This window comes from Acanthaster planci, linkage group LG06 (assembly GCF_054643075.1).
Source record: "Acanthaster planci isolate LZ-2023a linkage group LG06, COTS_SCS, whole genome shotgun sequence".
NCBI classification, from domain to species: domain Eukaryota; kingdom Metazoa; phylum Echinodermata; class Asteroidea; order Valvatida; family Acanthasteridae; genus Acanthaster; species Acanthaster planci.
The window spans coordinates 14,315,475-14,337,483 of NC_141782.1; the positions used below are offsets into that span (position 1 = coordinate 14,315,475).

Here is a 22,009-nt window from a genome sequence, read left to right on the forward strand (position 1 = left end):
CAAGGAATACAGCCTTTTCTGCTGCCGTTATGATGGATCAACATGGATTAATGGCAAATGTGGATTCCTTTAATACACTTTTATTACATTACAAATATTAACAAACTTGACTTTTTTATTTAGGGAAATATAAGGGTCATTTGAAAATGGCGTTCAACCCCATGCTGGTCCATAGCATGGAAACCATTCGTCCGACAGGCTAAAAGTTAAAATTTCAGCTTTTTGCAACCAAAATTACCCCAACAACTAAAAATAAACCAGTCTGACCAGTGATTTGACATGTAATGAATGACCTGCACCTGAAGGGACGGAATACGAGTTTCACAGTTAGAATTCAAAGGAAATTTTGATAGCGGAATATTTTATGGAGTAACCTTTTCTTAACAGCAGCATGAAGTGATCTTTTAGTGCTTCAATGCATTTACAGGGATAAATCTCTGATTTACCAAAAGCAAGTCAGGTAAAATTAAAAAGAAATCTTCAATTCAGGTATTAAATTCCCTTAATTAATTGTAAGTAGGCACTATAAGTACTGCTAGTTGACCCGCTATTACGTCATTTACTTTTTCACCAGTGTTGTGAGGACACTCAAGTTGAAAAGTAAAAGCAACTCTGAAGCAACGCTTGGTGGCAGAGTGTATTGTGGATCACACCGCACGTTGGTCATCTTACTACAAAATTAATGTACATTACTCCATAAAGTGTTTCTTTTCTTCTTCTCACTAATGTTTCATCTTTTATAAGATTGATTTCTGGATTTTTTACACTACACTTTACACAACTCGATCTGAATTGATTTGAATTATCATAGACTCCCCTATTTCTTCCTGTTCCGCCCAGTGACGTAATAGGCTACTGCGTGCCAGGTAATTGTAAAGCTGCTAATCTATTTGTGTGTATTTACAGAAAAGTGATATCGTTGAGCAAAATTCCTATTTTGTGTTTCTTGTATTTAAAGTTACAAATCTGTATAAATTAAAGTATAAGATAATAGGGTCGCCAAAGCATATAGCAGACAGCGTGAACATGGAATGCGTTTTCATTTGCTCTAATTTCCTCAAAACTCTACATTTCCGTCTCTCCCAATTTTTTAAGTGCACACAAATAGGTTCATTAAGTGAAAAGGTAATGTTGTCATCTCCATATTGTTTCCTGACGGATCAGGGTAACTGGCTACCAGTGGGAATCTTAGTCACTCCATAAACTGCCGAGTCAATTTGCCTTGTTCTTCAGTGATTGATTGGGGAGCACGTTGCTTTATAAGATGTGGTAACTCTTACTACTCCCATTCCAAGAAGATTTCAATGCGTAGCCAAGTCCCTGCAATAATCGTTGCAATATCGAGAGTATTCTTTTGCACAGAATAAATGAAATCGAACAAGCATTTACCCTTTTCGCATTTTCATTTCACTTGTGTATATTGTTTCACACGGGGATACGTTCTTCCATCTTACATTAGCACGATTGCCAGACCCACCCGTAGCTGTGGAATATTCGCCATTGAGGTTACTTGTCACGTCTGGATTCCAAGCATAGTCGGGATGACATTTATTGAACCACCAGCCTCCTCCGTACTTCTCAGCGCAGTTCTTGCCAGCATCGTTGTCGTTGTCTCGGTCATAGGTTGAGAAGTTTTGGTTATTGTGCTTGGTCGTGAGAGAGTCACCTGGATGTACCAACAAGAACACATCATATACAAACTGGATAAGCATACATACAACCACACGTTCACAATGACATCTTCATTCGGCTGCTACAGGATCTTTACAATTAAATGTTTGCTACAAACATGTATCTCAATTGCAATTAATTATGTTATTTTCATTTTGTTTATATTGTTTGACGCCTTAGTACTTTTATGTTAATGGATATATTTATTGTCACGTCTTCCAAACACATGTAAAAAGTATACATAACGAATTTCCCAAGGGGTGAAAAGCTGTTAAAGTTTGTCTAAGAACAAAGCATTGCATTGACCCTTTAATAAGCCTCTGTAAGGAACAGAAACTAGGAGAAGATGACATTGTGAAATGTTAATAACATCAGGTACAGAAAAGCAGAGCAAACATACGAAAAACAAATTTGCAGAAAACAACATGACTTGCAGTAATTGTAAACTTGAGGGTGGAATATTCCTTGTAAATATCTACAACTACTGTCTACCCACTCCTGCAACCCTGCTGAAAGCTCGATTTGATTAGGAATGAAATTTGTGTCTCCTCTACGAAAAAAAATCACGTGAAGTTTCAGTACATCATTTTCATTCGGAAAGAATTTCAGCGCGATAGCTTAAGTTTTTGACAACAAATTGTCTCAGTTGCTTGTGCCAATGTACATGTATACCAGTATAGCGTAGTTTCAGGCATAAGCAGTTCTGTGAAGCTCCAATCTTTGGTATGTCAGGCTCAGATGGTGGAATAACACACCTTTTCTATTTCTCATATCACTTAAACAGAAATAAGAACAGGGACTTATCAGCATTAAAGCTAATTGCAACTTGAACTTGAATATTCCCGCTAACTTTATCGTGTATGTATAGGCCATGAAGTTAATTAGTTCTCGCTACTTGTTTTTGCGTCATCTGTATATGCATCGAAACAACAGCGAGGCTGTGACCACGAACTAACCTCAATTGACATTGAGCCATTGTTATCAATTTGCAAATGGAAATGATTCTTACAGTTCCTCAGTTTACTGTCAACGAACCGATGCGTAATCGTTCTTGCTGGATTGCATTGATGACTACATTTACCAATCACTGACTTCATAACTGTGTACTTGTACCACTGAGAGATGATCCAATTCGGCCTGAAACTAATCTAAACCCTTTTCACCTATTCGAGCAAAGCGACCAATCCCTTACCCATCCCTAAGCCCCACAGTGTATGAAGGTATTTAGACATCCGCAAGTTTCAATTTTTTAATTACAGCGTCCTGCTCCTAATTCAAATTGGAAGGCTGGCGGCGGGCAGTGTACGAATACGTTTTTGCGATTCTTGTTAATGAAAAATTATTTCAACAGTGTTCGGAATCTTTGGTTGTGCCTGTGTGTGTTTAAGGGACTGACAGGTGGGGACCACACATTTTAGAAAGAAAATGATTCTGAATTTAAACAAAACTGGTTTGAAAATGAACCCTTTCCAGAGAAATCTGGAGTGAAATCTCGATCTATTGGAGGGAAGAAATTTCACTCAAATTTATCTTGTCCTTGTTTTCAATATGAGGAAATGAATTTTCACGCGAATGAAGTGAATTTTTACCCTTTGGAATTTAAATCAGGACAGAAAATTTCAATGGCATCACGTTTCTATCCCAGCGGAATCTTTTTTTCAAAGTTAAAACGACCACTTGGAAAGAGACAACGAGCAAGGAATCAAACAGGCATGAATATTATGTAGAAGGACAAAGGAAAGGATGAGAAAGTTGCTGGTTGACTGCGTAAAAGGCATGCAAGATAGAAAATGATCAAAGAACGAATACAATGGAAGGCGCTGGGCCCTAAAAGGGGTGCATTATCTGCAAAAACACTAAAGAGGGAAAGGATTGTTAACTAGCTGTTCCCTTCTTCGATGTTCAGGCCCGTGAGGTTGCATGGTCTGGAGGCGTTTGATCCAAAGCCTTTCCCTGTTGAAGCAAATGACATCCATGCGATGTGCTGGTGATTCTGGACACCAGCATTATCAACCTAAGGCGAGGTTTCTTTTGACCTGTGACTTAAAAGTTAAATATTAATCCTGAAAACTTTTTTTTTTATCACTTCATTGTTTACTCTTAGTTAATTTTGCAACCAATTTCGCAACCTGGAATTTTTAGGAGGTGGCAAAATGTAATAGGAATCTGCAGGTTCATCAAATGTGACATCATATAATCAAGGGAAGTTACACTTTTTCGCCTTTTGTTCAGGTCATACCATTCCGCGAGGACACAACAACCTAGAACAAGCTATGCTGTGGTTACGATTTGTAAGTCTGTGGTACTGTTCGGCGGTTCCGCGGGGGGCACAATGGTGTAACTAGGAGTACATTCAGGATGGGCACCGGAGGTTGCACACATTTTCCAGGGGGGCACAACAAGGAAATAAGCTGTAGCTGCATAGCATTATGAACTCAACGGAGATTTCAAATTTGGGGTAACGGGGGGGGGCACAGGCATCTACTGGAGGGCACGCACCCCCCCCCGTAGTTACACGTGGAGGGGGCATAACGATTACATGCTCTGATGTTGTGATTTACATGTATAATTTGTGAAAGTGTTTGGGCGGGAAACGCGACGGCAGAGAACAAACTCAGATTTTTGTTCAACCTGACGATTAAACTGCTCTGTCTCTCACAAAGGACATTGTGCTGACCGCAGAGTACAGTCTCGAGTCAGTTTGTGACTGTTTAATCGCTACAGCGCCCTGCAGAAGTGCTGGGTTTTTTAGCACGAAGATCCTACTAACGAAACACGTCAGGATTTCTCTGAATAATCATCTGTTTTTTCTGCTTGGCAGCATTCGTTCCAAATCTTGATTCTTCTGATATAAATCACCTGGGTTTGTTTATCGTTTAATTGCCTCCAAGGTTTCACCACATTTTGATCTTCACTTGATAAGTCAATTGTTGGCAGCTTAGCTCAACTGCACTCTCCGAGGTTACGATTCTGTAAGTTTTTACCGTCCAACGATATTACACATGTATTTTAGTTCATTTAGAGCAAAGCAGTTTTCCTCTTCTCCAACCAAACGCCACGGCTGTTCAAGCAAAAGTGACAGGGAGTAATCTCCAGAGCTACTAACATTTTAAGGTCACGCCAGTAACTAGTTTGAGGCATTAAATCACCGTGCAAGCAACCGCGAGTGAACACTACTTACCCACAAAGGCCTCCAACGTCCCGCGGTGTTAAATTATTTGAAGCTGCAATTTATTTTGCCTCAAATTGATTAGCCCGCATACTGTTAACCACTTTTCGAGATCTTGTTTGCTTATTCTGTATAGATAATGTTGAGTTAACATATTTTGTATTCTCCTCCACTACATGTACACTGGTTGAGTGTATACACGCTCATATTCCTATTTTTTTCAATTGATTCATTCCTGGTCCATTTCTGTCACTGCTTTACACGCCAGTAGTCGAATTGTTGTTTTGCTGGATCCTTTCGTATGTTATTTTGTATAAGCCAATTTGTTTCCTGCGTTGCTTATCAGTGTCACATTTGACCTTTGTGCCACATTGGTTTTGTGGATGTTAATTATTTACTCATGGTTTTTATCCTGCTCATTTACAGTTTACCACATGCGAGACTATCATCAAATATAAAATTTCAAGATAGACCTGAATCTGATGTCTCGTGTGTTGGTTGTCTAACTGAATAAGGAGTCCCCGTTACTCACCGAGGTCAGATTAGACATTAAAGTACACATAACGAAATTCCCCAAGGGTTGTAAAGCTGTTGAAAAGATTGTCAATGGAAGAAGCATTGCATTGACCCTTTGATAAGCTTAAGGAACAGAAACTACGAGTAGATGACGTTGTGAAATGTTAATAGCATCAGGTAGAAAAGAAGAGCAAACATACAAAAAACAAATTTGCAAGAAAAACCATGAATTGCAGTAATTGTAAAATTATGGGTGGAATATTCCTCTTTAAGGATTAAACTCGAGTATATCTACAACTACTGTTTACCAACAATTGCTGGACGTTCCATTTGATTAAGAATGAAATTTGTGTCTCCTTGACGAAAAACAAAATCACGTAGAGGTTCTAGACATCCTTTTCAGTTGGAACAGTGCGATAGCTTTCGTGCCATCAATTTGTCTTTGCATGTACTTCAGCACCATTCTTGCCAATATGCATGTATAGCCTAACAGTGCAGCGTTGTTTCAGGCATAAGCAGCTCTGTGAAGCTCCAATCTTTGGTATGTCAGGCTCAGATGATGGAATGACACATTTTTTTCCATTTTCATATCACGTAAACAGAAATGAGAACAGGGAATTATCAGCATTAAAGCTAATTGCAACTTGAACTAACTTGAATATTCCCGCTAACTTTATTGTGTATGTAAAGGTCATGAAGTTAATTAGTTCTTGCTACTTGTTTTTGCGTCATCTGTATATGCATCGAAACAACAGCGAGGCCGTGACCACGAACTAACCTCAATTGACATTGAGTCATCGTTACCTTTTTGCAAATAGAAATGATTCTTAAAGTTTCTCAGTCTACTGTTAACAAACCGACGCGTAATTGCTCTTGCTGGATTGCATTGATGAATACATTTACCAATCACTGACTTCATAAATGTGTACTTGTACCACTGAGTGATGATCCCATTCGGCCTGAAACTAATCTAAACCCTTTTCATCTATTCCAGCAAACCGACCAATCCCTACCCATCCCTAAATTCCACACTGTATGAAGGTATTTAGACATCGGTAAGTTTCATTTTTTTTTAATTAGAGCAACCTGCTCCTAATTCAAATTGGAAGGCTGGTGGCAGGCAGTGTACGAAAACGTTTTTGCGATTCTAGTTAAAGAAAAATTATTTCAACAGTGTTTGGAATCTTTGGTTGTGCCTGTGTGTGTTTAAGGGACTGGCAGGTGGGGACCACACATTTTAGAAAGAATGATAATTCTGAATTTAAACAAAACTGGTTTGAAAATGAACCCTTTTTCAGAGGAATCTGGAGTGAAATCTCGATCTATTGGAGAGAAGAAATTTCTTTCAAATTTATCCTGTCCTTGTATTCAATCTGAGGGAATGAATTTTCACTCGAATGGAGTGAATTTTTACCCTTTGGAATTTTAATCAGGACAAAAAATTAAATTGCATCACTGTCTTAAGCCAGCAGAATCTGGTTTTCAAATTTAAAACAACCACTTAGACAGAGACAACGAGTTAGGAATCAAACAGGCATGAATATTAGGTAGAAGGACAAAGGAAAGGGTGAGAAAGTTGCTGGCTGACTGCGTAAAAGGCACGCAAGATAGAAAATGATCAAAGAACGAATACAATGGAAGGCGCTGGACCCTAAAAGGGGTGCATTATCTGCAAAAACACTAAGTTCCCTTCTTCGATGTTCAGGCCCGTGAGGTTTCCCTGTTGAAGCAAATGGCATCCGTGCGATGTGCTGGTGATTCAATGCTGTGCATGATCATATCGGAAATGGAATGTTCACAGGAAGGTTGAAGTAATGGCTGAAGACGTATCTATTTGCTTGATACGGACTGTGGATCTATAGCCATAGAGTCGTGAGAGTGTTCTAGGCCTTTCCAAAGGCACACCCTACAAGAGATAAGATATAAGACATTAGGAGAGCTACGAATTGTGATGCCTTTGGTTCTGTGGGTCGTACCGGTTGCTTGCTTCTTGTCTCTGTCCAGTTGCCTTTGAGGAATTATCTGCATGGTTCAAACGTCTGGCCCTTCACCTGTTTCGATTTGTATCTTAAGTCAATGTAGCAAGCAAGCAGTTTGTATCGGTGTTTGTATTCTTGCAAGCATGGAGGGACCACAAAAGCTTGCCCACCATAAGTTTGGAGATTGTCTGAAAGGAAATGACGAAAACAGAGCCCAGATATATACAGAAAACAAAGTAAGACAGTAGAGGAGCGCGTACAAACTCAAGTACATGTAATTCGGAGATTTAATCATTCCCCCCAGTTTCCCCAAACTGGCAATTTAAAGAGGGAAGTTTAAAGAGTGGAATCCAAATGCTACACGGGCACAATTATTATCGATTGGTCCCCAATATTTTTGAATAGAAAACGTGGCTTAAGTTAATTTATCAAATTGTGTTCTATTTTAAGGTTCAACTGAGTTATACTTGAAAAAGTTTTCTTGATGTTGATCGTTTAGGCCTTCAATTCCTTACAAACCCTTAATTACAAACCCTGTAATTCCACAAGAAAACCGTAGAATTTTTTTTATAGCACGTTTAACTGCAGTACCATCTATTGAGTGTCTTTATGTTTTAAATCCACCGTATCTCCATTACGTCTCAGGGCGCAGCAACGAGCCGAGGTCCCAACCTAACCTAATAATATACCTTCCTGTTTTGGGCAACAACTTATCATTGGAAATAATGATTTTTATCTCCAATTAGTGGTAATCTTGCAATTTCAGGGACAGTCTTGGATTTGCGATATGCTTCCCATTACTCTTGGGTGGCACCTGAAAGTATCGAAGCAGGATCAACCAGGAAGCCATTAACGCGACATATCTCCGGGACAGTATGTACGTCAGTTACGATTTTGCAACATGCAAATATAATTTGCTGCCTTCAAACCCTGTTTGGAAATCTATAGTTATTTTGTAAGCACTGAACAATAATTAGTTATTTGTGATTTTGGTACGAGTTTTCATATCGAATTAACACGACAGAAAAAGCCATAAGCAATATGCAACACTTCTCTGAGTCTGAGCTGCACTTCCGTAGATCCATTCTGTAATTCGTTTCTAGAGTGGTGGTTTCAGTTTCGTTGCATATACATTTTTAGTGGGACGCGAACATTTGGATTCAACGACAAGAAATAACTGCAGATTGTTTTCCGACCTGGCAATAAAACTGCACTGGCCACACGTAACCATACTGAGCATCGGGGTCATTGTCTGCAGCATTCATGCTGCCTTTGTATTTGTGACAAGAATTACACGTTGTAAAACTTGGTCTATTCCTGGTAACCCTTCCCAACTGTATCTAATCAAGAAGAATGGTTGAATTCAATTTCAGTCATACGCGTGACACATTTGCCTGTCCCTGTAAACCTGAGCTGTTTAATTTTAACTAGGGATATTGCCATTAATTTCAAACTGGTGATTTTATTTGTTTGGCTGGCATTATTGCAAATTTTGGAAAGTCATAAATTTGTTAGGAACTTACAAAATCATAGGTGATATGTAACGGTACATAAAAAATGGGTCCAACTTTATAAAAAGAATCGTTAAAGGTTCATGTGAATACAATGGATGTGTTGGCCGAGTAGGAATAGAGAGAGAAAAGTTGTCATTAATCCGCACAGACTGAGAACATCTATCAAAACTTCCCGTCGAAAAGTATGTTAACCTTCATTCACAACCGACGATGTTTCTTTTGTAATTTTACGTACCAGCTGGTCTACAGTGCGTGACATCACACACAGACTGTTGCAGGTATTCAGTGTAATCACCAACGTGCAGGGTGTATTGTTCACCAGTGATGTTGAATATCCGGTACCACGCCAGGTATCTCGCCAATGACGTGTCCAGCCTACGTACAAGCAGCTCCAACAGCAGCTCCCATCTGCCTTCCCCGGTGAGCTGGCGAAGATACTCGTTACCCAGCCAGAACTCCCCTGTCAGATTACCGAATCCATCGCAGTACTCGGCCCAGCTACGGGTGAAATTCACCGACCCGTCCTGGCGCCTCTGAAACACCTGCAGCGAACGAGAACCGAAGCTCTATATTGTTATGAGTACAGAGTATCCCAGGCGAATGTGGCGCCTGATTGTAGTGATGGTGGTGGATAACATCGTCGACGTACAGCAGATGGAATCATCTCAGAAAAAACGCAAAGCTACAACTTCCGTTTATTATTAGTGCTTAAACTACAAGAAAAACGCGTTACATAGGGCGGAAACAGAGAGAAAAACGATTTCCACGAACATCTAAATCGGCATCGGTCAGTTTATTCCCCCCAAGAGAGAGCCAGAAGTTTGACCGACATCAATGCGTATTTTTAACACAAGACCATTTACCGTAAATAGACAATTCCGTCTTTCTGAGGACAGCTTAATTTGTATCGGCACTCTCCTTGAAGGAACATCGGAAGTTTTACAGTACACGAATCATCAATTTTCGACGACAATTTCATACTGTTGTCAATCAATCCACTCACGCTGAAGGAAATTTGGGCCACGCTGCATGCAAACGGTTCATGAATTGGCATTTTTTTCAAAGGCAATCTTATTAGCATCTTACACTCTACAGCACTCTCGTGAAAGGAAAATAATTGGCCAGTGTTAAAATGCATAGACAGGTACGTTTATTTCTGAAGATCACTAATTAGACATTAGTCACTTGGTTCTATTACATTACCCAACGCATAGATGAACTGCACAAGCTGTTTAAAAATGTGACCCAGCACATCGAAATCAGGAATCGAAATCAGGAGTAAATCTTAAATTGACTTTTGAGATATGTACATGGTCAGAAATAGAATTTCTTAATCTTTCATATGACTTTTCATGCTCACCAGATCATAACTCCAGAGCCAAAGCAATACACTTGTTATGTGCCAATTGAAAGCTTATAAAAGTCTCTCTCTGACCATGTACATATCTCAAAATGTTAATTTGAGACTTATTCCTGATTTCGATGAGATGGGTGACTAGTTTCTGCATGCGCTCCGAGCACTCCGTCGTCCAATTCTTCACGTGTCTTATTCTAAGTTGATTATCATAATATATCTGAAATAATTATCACTCCACGGCTATCACTGGAACAAAAACTGTTATTCCCAGACTGAGCCCTTGATTTCCATACAATTAGTGATGTATTACTACTCCATTGTACACTTGTAACAAGCCAATGCAATGTGCTCTACGTGGTTTGTGTGTTTCTGCGACCGGGACTATTCCAAAATACCTGAGAATTATCAGAGTGGTAACGTGCTATATGGGGAAGTTGATTATTAATTATACCTTTAGAGACCTTTGGGAACATTTAGAATTAGAAAAGAAAGAAAATATACATTAGTAAAAATTGCTGTACATTTTCTGTCACTGATTAAGCATTACATTACCCATTTTGACTTCAGTGATTTGCTGCCCAATACAGACTCAGTGAATTTGATAACAAACTTCACTGTTTGATAAAGACTCCTCTGCTTCCAGTCGGTTGGCTTACTAATACGGGCGTTTCACAAGAGTGCGCCTCCAAGAGTTTGCAACGTGTTGACCAATCACAATGCGCAAAATTTGTGGACCCTTTTCAAACGCGCATTGGGTTGACAGATTTTGGGCATTGTGATTGGTCAATGGGTTGCAAACTCTCAGAGGCGCACTATTGTGAATTTCCCGAATTAATTCATTCTGAATTTCACTTTCAACTCTCGTATTCCTCTCAAACGTATTATGATGTCTTGATATTAAAACGATGAAAGTTGTGACTGTTGCATAATAGTAATGAGGGGTTACAAGGAGAAATCCTGCTAATTGTCTTAATTGGTTACATCTTGAAAATCCCCACAATGCGTACAAAGCGAGCAGCTATATAAAAATTAGTCATGTTTTTCGATGAGGCCAATAGTTACAAGTCCTGTTTGTAATTGGAACTGCAGATTTGTTTCAATTCATTGGTTTCAATCATTTTGGAGTGATAAAACCTAAAACAAATGTTGTAAAACATCGCAAACGACAGAAATCATTTCCAGTTCACCAAACCTCCTGGACAATTTCCAGGAAAGTTTACAAAATTTCGGAAATGTTCAACCAGGTTGCAACTCGATATGGGGAGATTACCTGCATTATAATTAGCTGCAATTTCAATTGGCATTGAAGAGTTCTTTGTGAAAACGTTCAAGGGACCATTGCTCTTAGATGACATTGACAGTAAAACTCATTATTTCTGACAATCAAACCACGATGTACCTAGTACGATTTTTCCATTCTTAAGTTTTCGCAACCACATTCTGTTTCTTACAGTGAATAATAGCAATGCGCTTCAAGAACAGGTCCACTGTCCTTGAGTTAGTTTTCTCAGACCAAGACAGTTTTCTGGACAGATCGAGAAATTCCTTCGTCTAGAAATGTAGCAATGTCTCAAACTATATACCAGTTCACTTGCAATTCTATAGCAACTTTCTCAATCATTCGTTGTTGAATAAAGTCACGGTGTATAACCTTTAATCAAAGTTTTTGTTTCGACTGCACTTACTTCAACAAATTGAAAACACGACTGTTTGATCAGTTCAATAGAATGTATAGAACCAAGATGAACGATTTAGGCTGGGTACATGGACACTTTGAGTATGCATGTAGCTCATATTAAGTGATACTGAGTAGCATCTGTCGTATTTAACGAGACTTGTCCAGAAGGAACTAATTAATGTACGCCAGCTGAGCTTTCTTCACTAAGCTGTTTAACTCAATTATCGATTTTTATTTTGATTATGTTTTTGCGTAATTTGCTCTTTGAAACTCTTATTCCATTTGTGGTTATTCACGTTTACCCTGCACTACAAAACGTTACTACAGCTGTGCCCTATTTTTTCCTCAAGTAGGTTTGCCCAGACAATTCAACATGTTTGCTACCTACATTGGTGACGATTCACTCGTTTTTGTTCACATTTATACTTTCAGAGTGATTTCCATTAATAAATGTGATGCTTAAAAGTTTATATGCAAATTGTGTGATTGCACTATTAGGTTTTGCAATTTATTAACAACCTAACATTACACATAAGGACTTTCAAATTTGCTGCATCTTTCAGCTGCATTTATAGAACGCAGGAATATAGTTTCAATGAGCCGTAGTCTTTTGTATGGTGTTCTTATAGCAGCCAAAATTGCGTCATGTTGCCCTGTCGCCCCGACGCGACGCTATGACGGCTTTGTCGCGTCGTACCGTCGCCTTCATTCTCATTACCTTTATGCTGCGTATCATGCATTACTTCATGGCGTCGCGTCGTGCGTTGCGTCCTGCCGTCGTGTAGTTACGTCGTATCCTGCCGTCGACCTGTCGCGTCTTGCCGTTGACCTGTTGCGTTGTGGCCTTTAGCCGTCGCGACGTGTCGTCACATCGTGCTCTTGCAGTTGCCTCATTACTATTGGGAATATGGGGCGTCCTTAGAGACGGATGATACCAATAGATACCATTTTTCATGATCCAATCTTGAAGGCCCTAAGGTTGCACTCCACCAAATTGTTAGATTTCTGGGCGCAAGCTCATTAATATTTTGTGATCCCTCGGGACTTTTACAATAAGATCTTGCCATCATCATAGAGATATTTCTATAAATCCCCAATTTGGGACTTGTAGTTTCCAGTTCCAGGTTATTTCATCCACAAAAAGCCCCAAATTGCGGGCATATTTTGGATAGAGGCGGGCGGCTACATTCAGAAATGAGCTCGTTACTACTATTAGGCCAACGGGGCTATCTTTGGGGAGAGGCAAATAAAAAAATCACGTGGCTAACCCCCATAAAATTGAAACGAAAAGCGATCTTCTGGCCATAATTTTGAATTTACGGTGAAAAAACGGAGGCCACCCTCTTCCCGAGAGTCCCAATCTGATTTTGCACTGTTTTCTATGGGAGCGAATTTGGGGTAGTGCAACCCTATGCACGCACGTTATTTTTCCCATACTTGTGACATACGTCTTCGATTGGTCTTAGTAATTACTAACCATTTGTAGAAACAGTATGGCACGACGGCACGACACGACGACACGACGCAACAGCACGACGACGGTGCGACGACACGACGCGACGGCAAGACATCAGGAGGCGACGTTCTAACCCACACTGTTTTAAAACCGTACAATTACAGGCGACGCAAGGCACAACGGCACAACGCAACGCTACGACGGCAAGACACGACGTTACGACGGCAGGATACGACGGCAAGACGGGAAAGTACGACGCTAAGGCATCAAAAAACCACGACGAGACGGCAAGACGGCACGACGCAATGCATTAAACACAGCATAAAAGTAATGAAAAAGGAGGCGACACAGCAACGTGACGTAACGGAGCTGTCGTAGCGTCGCGTCGGGGCAACGGGAGGACGTGACGCAGTTTGGGCGGCTATATAACACCATATTTGTGTGATTAATCTTACTTTTTTACAACTGTGTCTTTCGAGATTTTGCCGTTTCTCTGATACAATTGTTTTAAAGGAAAAAGGTGGGGAAGTACTGTCGCCATACAAATTTTGTTGCAAGAACAACAACATTTTGTTGAGTGAAAAAGACACTTTATTCTATGAAACAGACATGGAAATAACACAGTTGCAGGAAATACAGAGACTAGTCAGTTGTCAAAATGGAAGGAAAGGGAAGACTCCACTAAGTGGGCGTGTTCGACGCACCCAGCTGCATCTGTAATAAAGCGCGTAATCACTCGCTTACTATCCATCGCTTTTTCCTCAAATAAAGTGTTTTTCCCTCGTCAGAACTATCCGGCCCCCTCCAAAAAGTGCTGTTTCCTCTACAAAATTTTGTTTCCTTGACAAGTTTTTGCTTTTCCCTGAACAAATTTTGCGAAAACATTGCATTTTTACCGAGTCCTGTTATAAACACAATGAAAAGTACTGTGCCAATAAGGACGGTCCACAATGCAGTGCGCCACTGTTGTCATGGATAAGCCCTAGTCGACAAAGTCTCTTCGCCAATGCGCTGTGAGCAGGAGAGTTATAATATTTTGGAATTTTTGTTTCTTTTGGTTCAAAATTCGAAATTACTTATGGCGAATGGGTATCTGGTAGTCAAACTGATGTTTTTGTGTGGTGTAGGGAACTACTCAATCACTCCAAGTTACCAACTCCAAGTTACCAAAGTGCGCAATCTTGCTAGCGTGTCGACCACAAACTTGAAAAGTGACCTTTGCGGCAAAATCTTGCTAGCGCACTATATTATGAGTCGCCTGTATTGAGACTGAAGCTCAAGAGCATGGCGTGTTAGAAGCCGTGAACATATATATGAAAGTGCAAATTATTTTGATCGAACACAGCCTTCAAAGGCAACGTTTCTCTCAATCTCCAACTTACAGATGATTTGGGCAGAAACAAAGTGGCAGATCAAATAGCAACAATAGAGGGCGTGATAGACACAGGGATCTTTCCAGAATTTAGACACATACTCAACACAGCACGCTACTCAGTTGAAAGAGAATATTGCAAACACACTTCAGCCCTTGAAATAACTGGACAAATTATTATTTTCAGATTTTCTTTTAATTAAAATGTCAAACAACAAGTGCTTTAAAAATTGGTAAAACTTGAAATAAATGAATAAATCCCAAACAGAATACAGAGAACTCAATCAATTCATAATTTCTTGCCGTAATTTTCATTGTTTGAATACCAAACGAAATATAATTTTTCTTGAAGTAAAACCGTAACTACAAAACCGGATGGAAATTAGACTTCTCTAACGGACCGTTGATTTGAAAGATCATTAGAAACAAAGGACACTACTTCAACTGATGAGGATTAATTATACAAGTGTGCCGTCTGAGAACGGAATTGAATTTCTCTAATCTAACATATTAAGCACATGATGATCTAAAGCAGGGAGACAGTTTGCCTGTATTAGTTAATGCGTTTTTTTACGAATTTGACCTAGCAAATGTGACGTGATTGAGACGTGATCAATGGATAAATAGTTAATCTAAAAAAGATACTTACAATCCAACCTCCCTGTAGGCCCTTCCAACGTGATTCACTCTTCTTCATATCACAATAGACCTGCAAGCCATTTTGATACTGCATTGGGTAGATAGTGTACACGTCGCTGGTATCGTACCCTACATCTAACCACTCCTGGCAGTTAGTAATATCTATAGAGAAAGAAGTTGGTAAGAAACGTACTAGTTAAACCCTTTAATACATCGGGACCTTTGTTTTTTGGGGGGGTTGTCTTATAGGATGTGCGATTTGCAATACAGCTCCACTTGTGTGGCACCTAAACCAAGATTCATCAATTTTATTGTTTAAAAGGACAATCTCATCCAGCTAGCCATTGGAGTGAGGGCAAATGTTTTGTTTTATAGTCTATACGATTTGGACTTTCCATTTTGTACTTTTCCGTAATCTGAAAACCAGCTTTGACCCAGAAAGCCGAAAACGGAACTCTTGCTCTAGAAAAAAAAAACTAAACAAACAGAATTTAATGTCAGCTTTTGCAACACCCGTGTATTTCATCTTCCGGCGCAAAACATGTCTCACCAAGAGTAGGGAGCTTGAGTACAACAATTGAATTAACTCAATTTGGTACAATATCAAAAGGTTATACATACTTATACGAACAAATGAACAATAAGCAAGAAAGTACAATGTTAAAAATGACTGGATGAAGAATAAAAGAAACAGAGATGATGAAGGAAGATTGGATGCCAGACCACCGAAGGCCAAGACCTCAAACCAAAACCCATCCATTACACTGAAAAACGACGCAAGCAGACAGCAGGGCCAAGCCATGCGTACAGACAGACAGATAAGACCAGAATTGGAGAGGAGGGAAGACTACAAAGACACCCAAAATGGGATGAAGCGAACGATGACATGAGCAGAAATGACCAGACCGAACTGCCAGAAAACAACCAAATAGAGAGTAGGAGAGCAACTTGTTAAGAAACAGCTAGAAACACTACTGCCAGAAAGCCGAATCGGAAAAGGGGGAAAAAGCAGACCAAACCGAACCGTAGCCTTCGCACGTGTTCACAAAATTTAGCGTGTTTTTGTTTTTGTTTTGTTTTGTTTTGTGTGTGCGTGTTTTTTTTTTCTGTGTGTGTGTCTGAAATAAGCCGGGAAAACCTATGCATTTAAAATTAAAAATGGAAAGTAATACAGTTTCACATGCCCATGTAAAGACTCTTTTTCTTCCAGATTTTGATGCATGAAATTGTTAAAGCGCTAAATGGATGTGTAGATATGTCATTCGGATATTCCCTCTCCAGGCTCTTTGTTTATTGGGGGCACATGGACTATTCCCAGTGAAAACACTCCTAAAACGTCGATGTGAGTGAATATGCGCTTCATTTATTCTGTGTGAGTAATGTTCACATGCGATTCCTTTATTTTGCGTGAGTAGTGTTAACCCTTTAAGCTCCAGTCGCTCTCTGTGCTATCCCCTTTCAATACCAACGCACAAAAAGACAAACTACCAGCTCAATACCACAACCTAATAATGGTCAATATGCTTGCATACTGCCCTCAATAGATTGTATGGGCATAACGTGGCTTTGAAATGCAATGAGTGACAAACCAATATTGACAAAGCGGACTACTTGTTGAGACCAACCTAATCACTTAGTTTCAAAAAGTGAATATTCTTAGTGGTTATCACGAACAGAAAAAGAACGTAAATAGTAAACTCCAAATGATATCAGAGGTCTATATCAACACAACAGACGCAATACGGTTGTTTCACAATAGTGCACCTCCTAGAGTTTGGAACGCTTTGGCCAATCACAATGCGCAAAATTTGTTGTGGTTGGCCAAGGCGTTGCAAATCCTTCGAGGCGCTCCACCCCCCCCCCTTTTCAATGTTGGGAGACAATCAGCATCATGCTGGCCTGTTTTTACCTTAACATTGAGGGGAGGGAATGGGATTTCTTGTCAACTGGAAGAAATATTAGCAAAAATTGGCAAATAGTTGACGGATTACAGAGATCTGAGGAGTGAAACTTCCTAAAGCATCCAAGGACATAGTCAAGGAGCAAAGTCCAGAAAACCCTCTAATTTAGGAGTTAGCTCAACACCCCCAACATCTAAGGTTTGACTTCATAAAGTGGTAGTTTATACGTTACACATCTTCACTAGGTAGTATGTGGTGTCAAATTGTGGTATCACTTTTGAGAAAATCGTGATTTTTTGAAGAGTCAAGCCTTCTTTCAGTGGGGATTTCTGTAAAGACCAAACACTGTTTACATATTAGGCTTATAACACAATGTATTTTTTAGTGCAAGTTTTATCGCATTTGTTTTGGTACTTATATCATATAAAACTATAATAAAATATTTACTACAAAGATTTTCTTTTTTAATGGTTATTTGTTATAAAAAACACTTTAATATTAGTATTTTAAATTATTAATAATAAAACTTTTGGTTTTTGCATATAGTCTGGTGCCTCACATGAAAAAGAGCTATTCGTTTTTCATGCAACGGGTCTGGGTTTCAGATCAGGTTACACATGGCAAGCATAGCTTAGTCACGTTAGTTGCAGATCATCCATAGTTTTCGACTTGCAAATGTCTCTGAAGTTTGACAAAAGCCTAAGGCATTTGTTGCAGCATTCGACAGACTTATGACTGAAGAGGACAATCAAGCTTATTGGTAGGTTCCAGAAGTGTTTTGCATAACTTTTTTCAACACGATTTGTCATGTTTGTTCATGACCATGGTCATGGGGATTGTGAATTTGGGGAAACCCATGTCAGATCACGGTTCGATACTCTTTTGATATTTCTTCCAGACATTTACAAGACCTTTTGTTCTTATTTTAACAGATACATCACTTCTTTGCCATGTCACTTCATCTTATAGTGTCTTCTGATGATTATTTCTGACTACCAACGGACCAAGAAGGGTTAATAATGCAGGTGTGTTTTTCATTCTCAGCGCTCTTTCTTGGGTGTAACCCTTTCTTCTACGTGTTTTATACTTTGTATTAAACATGTGGGCCTTGATTAAGATTTCTGATAACAGGCTCTGTCTTACTGGCACCATTGTAAGGGTAGTATCCATATTTAGCACTTAAATTAAATTGCTACTTGAGACAACATCATTCATGTGAAAAAATACAAAATCATTTCTTTCATATGATACAGCACCGAGACGTCTTTTCTCTATGAGAGCTTTGTCATGATCGTCCCATCTTCATCAGCGGGCCAACAGCAAATGGAGTTCACTGTCATGGACTAAAAAGAACGAGTATGTGTTTCACAAATTGATGTTGCTGTTGCTTTTTTGAATAGGGGATTTGTTTTTAAAAAGTTAGATGGTCTTTTGATATTTCTTCCAGACCAGACATTTACTGAAACCTTTTCGTTCTTATTTTAACAGATACGTCACTTCTTTGCCAAGTCGCTTCATCCCATGTTGTCTTCTGGCGATTATTTCTAACTACCAAGAAGGGTTGTTGCAGGTGTGTGTTTCACTCCCATTGCTGTTTCTTTTATGGTTTACGTTGGACATGTGGGCCTAACAGTATACTAAAAAGAAATAGATTTTGATTCATAAATAAATATACATAATTTCAAAAAGATTTATCCATACTGTTATTTGTGTTGTTAAGAGTAGTGGTTAATTCTCAAGACACTTTCAAACATTAATTTTATTTGGTTGCTGTTATGTTTGTTTCAATGTTATAGTGCCCATCCTCACAAGCATGGACAGCCAAGATGATGAGGGGTCATTTGTCCTTCTACCTGCAAAGAGAAAAAGACGAACAAATTTTGACAAGTGTGTAATCTGCCAGATAGATACAGATGAGTCCCTAAGAACACCACTGCCGTCCTCTATACCCAAACTGATTTCTGCATTAGAAATCCGTGAAGACGATGTGTATGAACGTCTGAAGCCTGACATTGGACATCTGCCAGAACTTTCATTTCTTTGGCATTCCAAATGCTATGAGGCCTTCACAAGCAAGGAAAATCTGCGTCACTTTCTGAAACGGAGACGTGCCATTTCCCCGACTCCATCAGAGATTTCCACAGTCAGTAGTGCGGGTTCCAATACAAGTAGTGGAACACCACGCGTGTCCAGATCCAAATCTACTCCCACTGACTGGTCGAAGTGCCTGTTCTGCAAACAGCTAACCCACAAAAAAGTGAAATCGATGGTAGCGGCCAGCACATTTCAAGTCTGTGAAACTATTTATCATGCTGCTGAGTGTAGAGGAGATGAAGAGCTGCTGCGGGTGCTGCGTGGTGTCAATAATGACCTTGTGGCAGCTGAAGGAAAGTATCACAAAGCCTGCTTTTCCACATATGTGAGCAAGTCAAATCTCAAGCGCCAAGTTGCCATCGAAAGCAAACAGGAGAGCACATTTGACATTGCAATGAGAGAGTTGGTTGCAGATATTTCACCTGACATTGTAGCCGGTAAAGCTTTCAACATGACAACACTGCTGAAAAAGTACAAAGATTGTTTGAAAGATCATGGAGAATCTGCTGACTCATACACCAATCAGCGGCTAAAAAACAGATTGCAAAACCACTTTGGTGATGGAATTGTTTTCCACCAGACATTTGGGCCATCAAGGTCTGAGCTTGTGTACTCAAGCTCAGTATGCTTGCAAGATGTCATCAATGCTGCACATCAGAGGTCAACATTGGATGCACAGAGTGTTAATCCAAAGCAAGGGGTTCCATCCGGTGAGAATGCAAGTGACGACCAGCAGAAAATAATACATCAGGCAGCGACATTGATCAAAGCAGACATCAGTGAATGCAGCGGCATTTCTATTAGACCTCCAAATATTAGTGACCTCACGCAAGCTTCGTCGAGATCACTCATTCCTGACAGTTTGTACTGGTTACTACGATGGATAATTACAAACCCAGAAATGGAGGAAGGTGAGCAGTTCACAGATGCTGCTTGTAAAAATGATACAGACGAGCGACGCGTAATTATGCTGGCCCAAGATATTGTCTACTGTTCCTCCCATGCTCGCACAAAGATGCCGAAGCACGCACGCCTTGGGATGGCTATCCGTCACCTCACTGGATCAAAACAGCTTGTAACAATGCTTAGTCGAATGGGCCATTGCCTTTCCTACGATGATGTGGAGTCAATGGACACAAGCCTAGCCAAGGAAATTGTTGCGCGGTCAGAACTGTTCATATGAGGAGACATTAGTTAGCCCCACTTGTGTGGCTGCAGATATGCTACACTGTGTGGTGTAGCATATCCGCAGCCACAATTAGTCAGTTCAAATTAAAGTATGAGTTTAATTAAATCTGATAGGATAAGCCTCAAATGAGGAATTTGCATTTTTCTGTAAATGAAAAATGGACTTGGTAGTGCTGCCTTGACCACCTAAAACACTGAAATGTTCAAGAAATGGGAATCCATTTACACAAATCCGCTAAATTTGATGAGCCACTAGAACATGAGTTACACGTTCCCGCCCTACAACCGAAAAATGGGCGTGGCAGCATTGTTTGGACCTCCCAAGTCCTTGACATGTACATTTGTGACAGATTAAGGGATTATAATGTTTCATTATCCATTTCTTGGGAAATGAAATAAAAACAGAAGCTAGAAGTTGCAGCTTAAAGCAAGACTTCGAATTTTCTTTTGTGTTTTATTATTTATCGCATTTTCAAAATATTGTAATATTTTTACGTATAGCGCAAAAGTGCTACCACAATTTGAGGCCACATACTACCTAGAAATGTTCTCTAAGGTCTATTCCACCAAGTTATGCTGTCAGACCTTAGATGTTATGAGGGTTGAGAACTTTCATTTTTTCAGGGTCCGTGCTCCTTGACTAACACACATTGGCTTATGACATGTTTTGAAAATCATGCAGGTTTGCATTTTCCAATCTTGGTGCAGGTGCTTTCTCGAGATCAACTGGAACTATATCTGAGCATTGATCTTTAAAAACTACCCTTAAAATGAACTTTCGTGTCATATTTTCAATTCTTCATTGCCTAAATTAAAGATTATTTTGTCCCCGTTCTCATTTTGTTTGAAAAGAAACTTCAATATTTATGTGCAAAATTGTCACTAAGTACCAGCGTTCATTTAGCACAGAGAGTTTTGAAATTTTGTTGTGCTTGACCTCCTTCTTTTTCATTTAGTTATTGATTAATGTGTAAGGCAACAAGAAGTACCCTTTGTCAAAAAATAATAAGCGATCTAAGGTTACACGATGTCAAAATCAAGCCATTGAATCTGTACAGTGTTTTCCCAGAATATTATTCCAGCAGCGGAACCTTCAAAATGTCTGGTTTTAGATACTAGAAAACATTCTTTTCTTTTAAATTTCAACTCACCTGTCGATCTTAGCATGTCGGTTGCTGAATCCGGTGTGTCGGTTCCATTACTCGACTGGTTGCTTGTCGCGCTCGGTTGCTCACTTGTCGTTCTAGTTTCATCAGATGATGTAACTAGATAAGAAAGCATATCGATGTAGACATAAATAAAAGTAAGCTATTCAATTTGAATCCAGGAAAAGGATGAGATTCTGTTAAATACAACATGACAACAACGTTAAGAAACGATCCCTTCTTTTCCTGCAGTGTTATCCGCTCATTGATATTTCCTCGCACGCACGTTTCATTGAATCACATTTTTAATACGAACCCATATCAGGTCTA

At 39.5% G+C, this 22,009-nt stretch overlaps 2 protein-coding genes across 5 annotated transcripts; one reads left to right on the top strand and one right to left on the bottom strand.

Annotated features, from left to right (window-relative positions):
- Positions 1-167: 167 nt before the first annotated feature.
- Positions 168-21,794, bottom strand: LOC110990831 (ficolin-1-like). The gene is made up of 4 exons (XM_087137543.1): positions 21,686-21,794; positions 15,362-15,513; positions 9,085-9,391; positions 168-1,666 (listed from the first exon to the last, which is right to left on the bottom strand). The coding sequence occupies exons 1-4, from the start codon at positions 21,699-21,701 to the stop codon at positions 1,386-1,388; spliced, it is 756 nt and encodes a 251-aa protein (XP_086993669.1). The 5' UTR covers positions 21,702-21,794; the 3' UTR covers positions 168-1,385.
- LOC147798846 (uncharacterized) lies at positions 17,704-20,965 on the top strand. Of its 4 annotated transcripts, XM_087137532.1 has the most exons (5): positions 17,704-18,012; positions 18,185-18,277; positions 18,506-18,608; positions 18,741-18,822; positions 19,049-20,965. In XM_087137532.1, the coding sequence occupies exon 5, from the start codon at positions 19,066-19,068 to the stop codon at positions 20,527-20,529; it is 1,464 nt and encodes a 487-aa protein (XP_086993658.1). In that variant the 5' UTR covers positions 17,704-18,012; positions 18,185-18,277; positions 18,506-18,608; positions 18,741-18,822; positions 19,049-19,065; the 3' UTR covers positions 20,530-20,965. The 4 variants fall into 4 exon arrangements, with proteins under 4 accessions (XP_086993658.1, XP_086993655.1, XP_086993659.1 ...); XM_087137529.1 differs by having other exon boundaries at positions 17,704-18,277; XM_087137533.1 differs by having other exon boundaries at positions 18,185-18,608.
- Positions 21,795-22,009: the final 215 nt, after the last annotated feature.

Coding starts and splice junctions, on each gene's coding strand:
- LOC147798846 (XM_087137531.1), top strand. CDS start 19,066: ATGGACAGCCAAGATGATGAGGGGTCATTTGTCCTTCTACCTGCAAAG.
- LOC110990831 (XM_087137543.1), bottom strand. Junction 9,392..15,361: donor GCCTACAGGGAGGTTGGATT/GTAAGTATCTTT, acceptor CGTTCGCTGCAG/GTGTTTCAGAGGCGCCAGGA. Junction 1,667..9,084: donor CACGCACTGTAGACCAGCTG/GTACGTAAAATT, acceptor TGGTACATCCAG/GTGACTCTCTCACGACCAAG.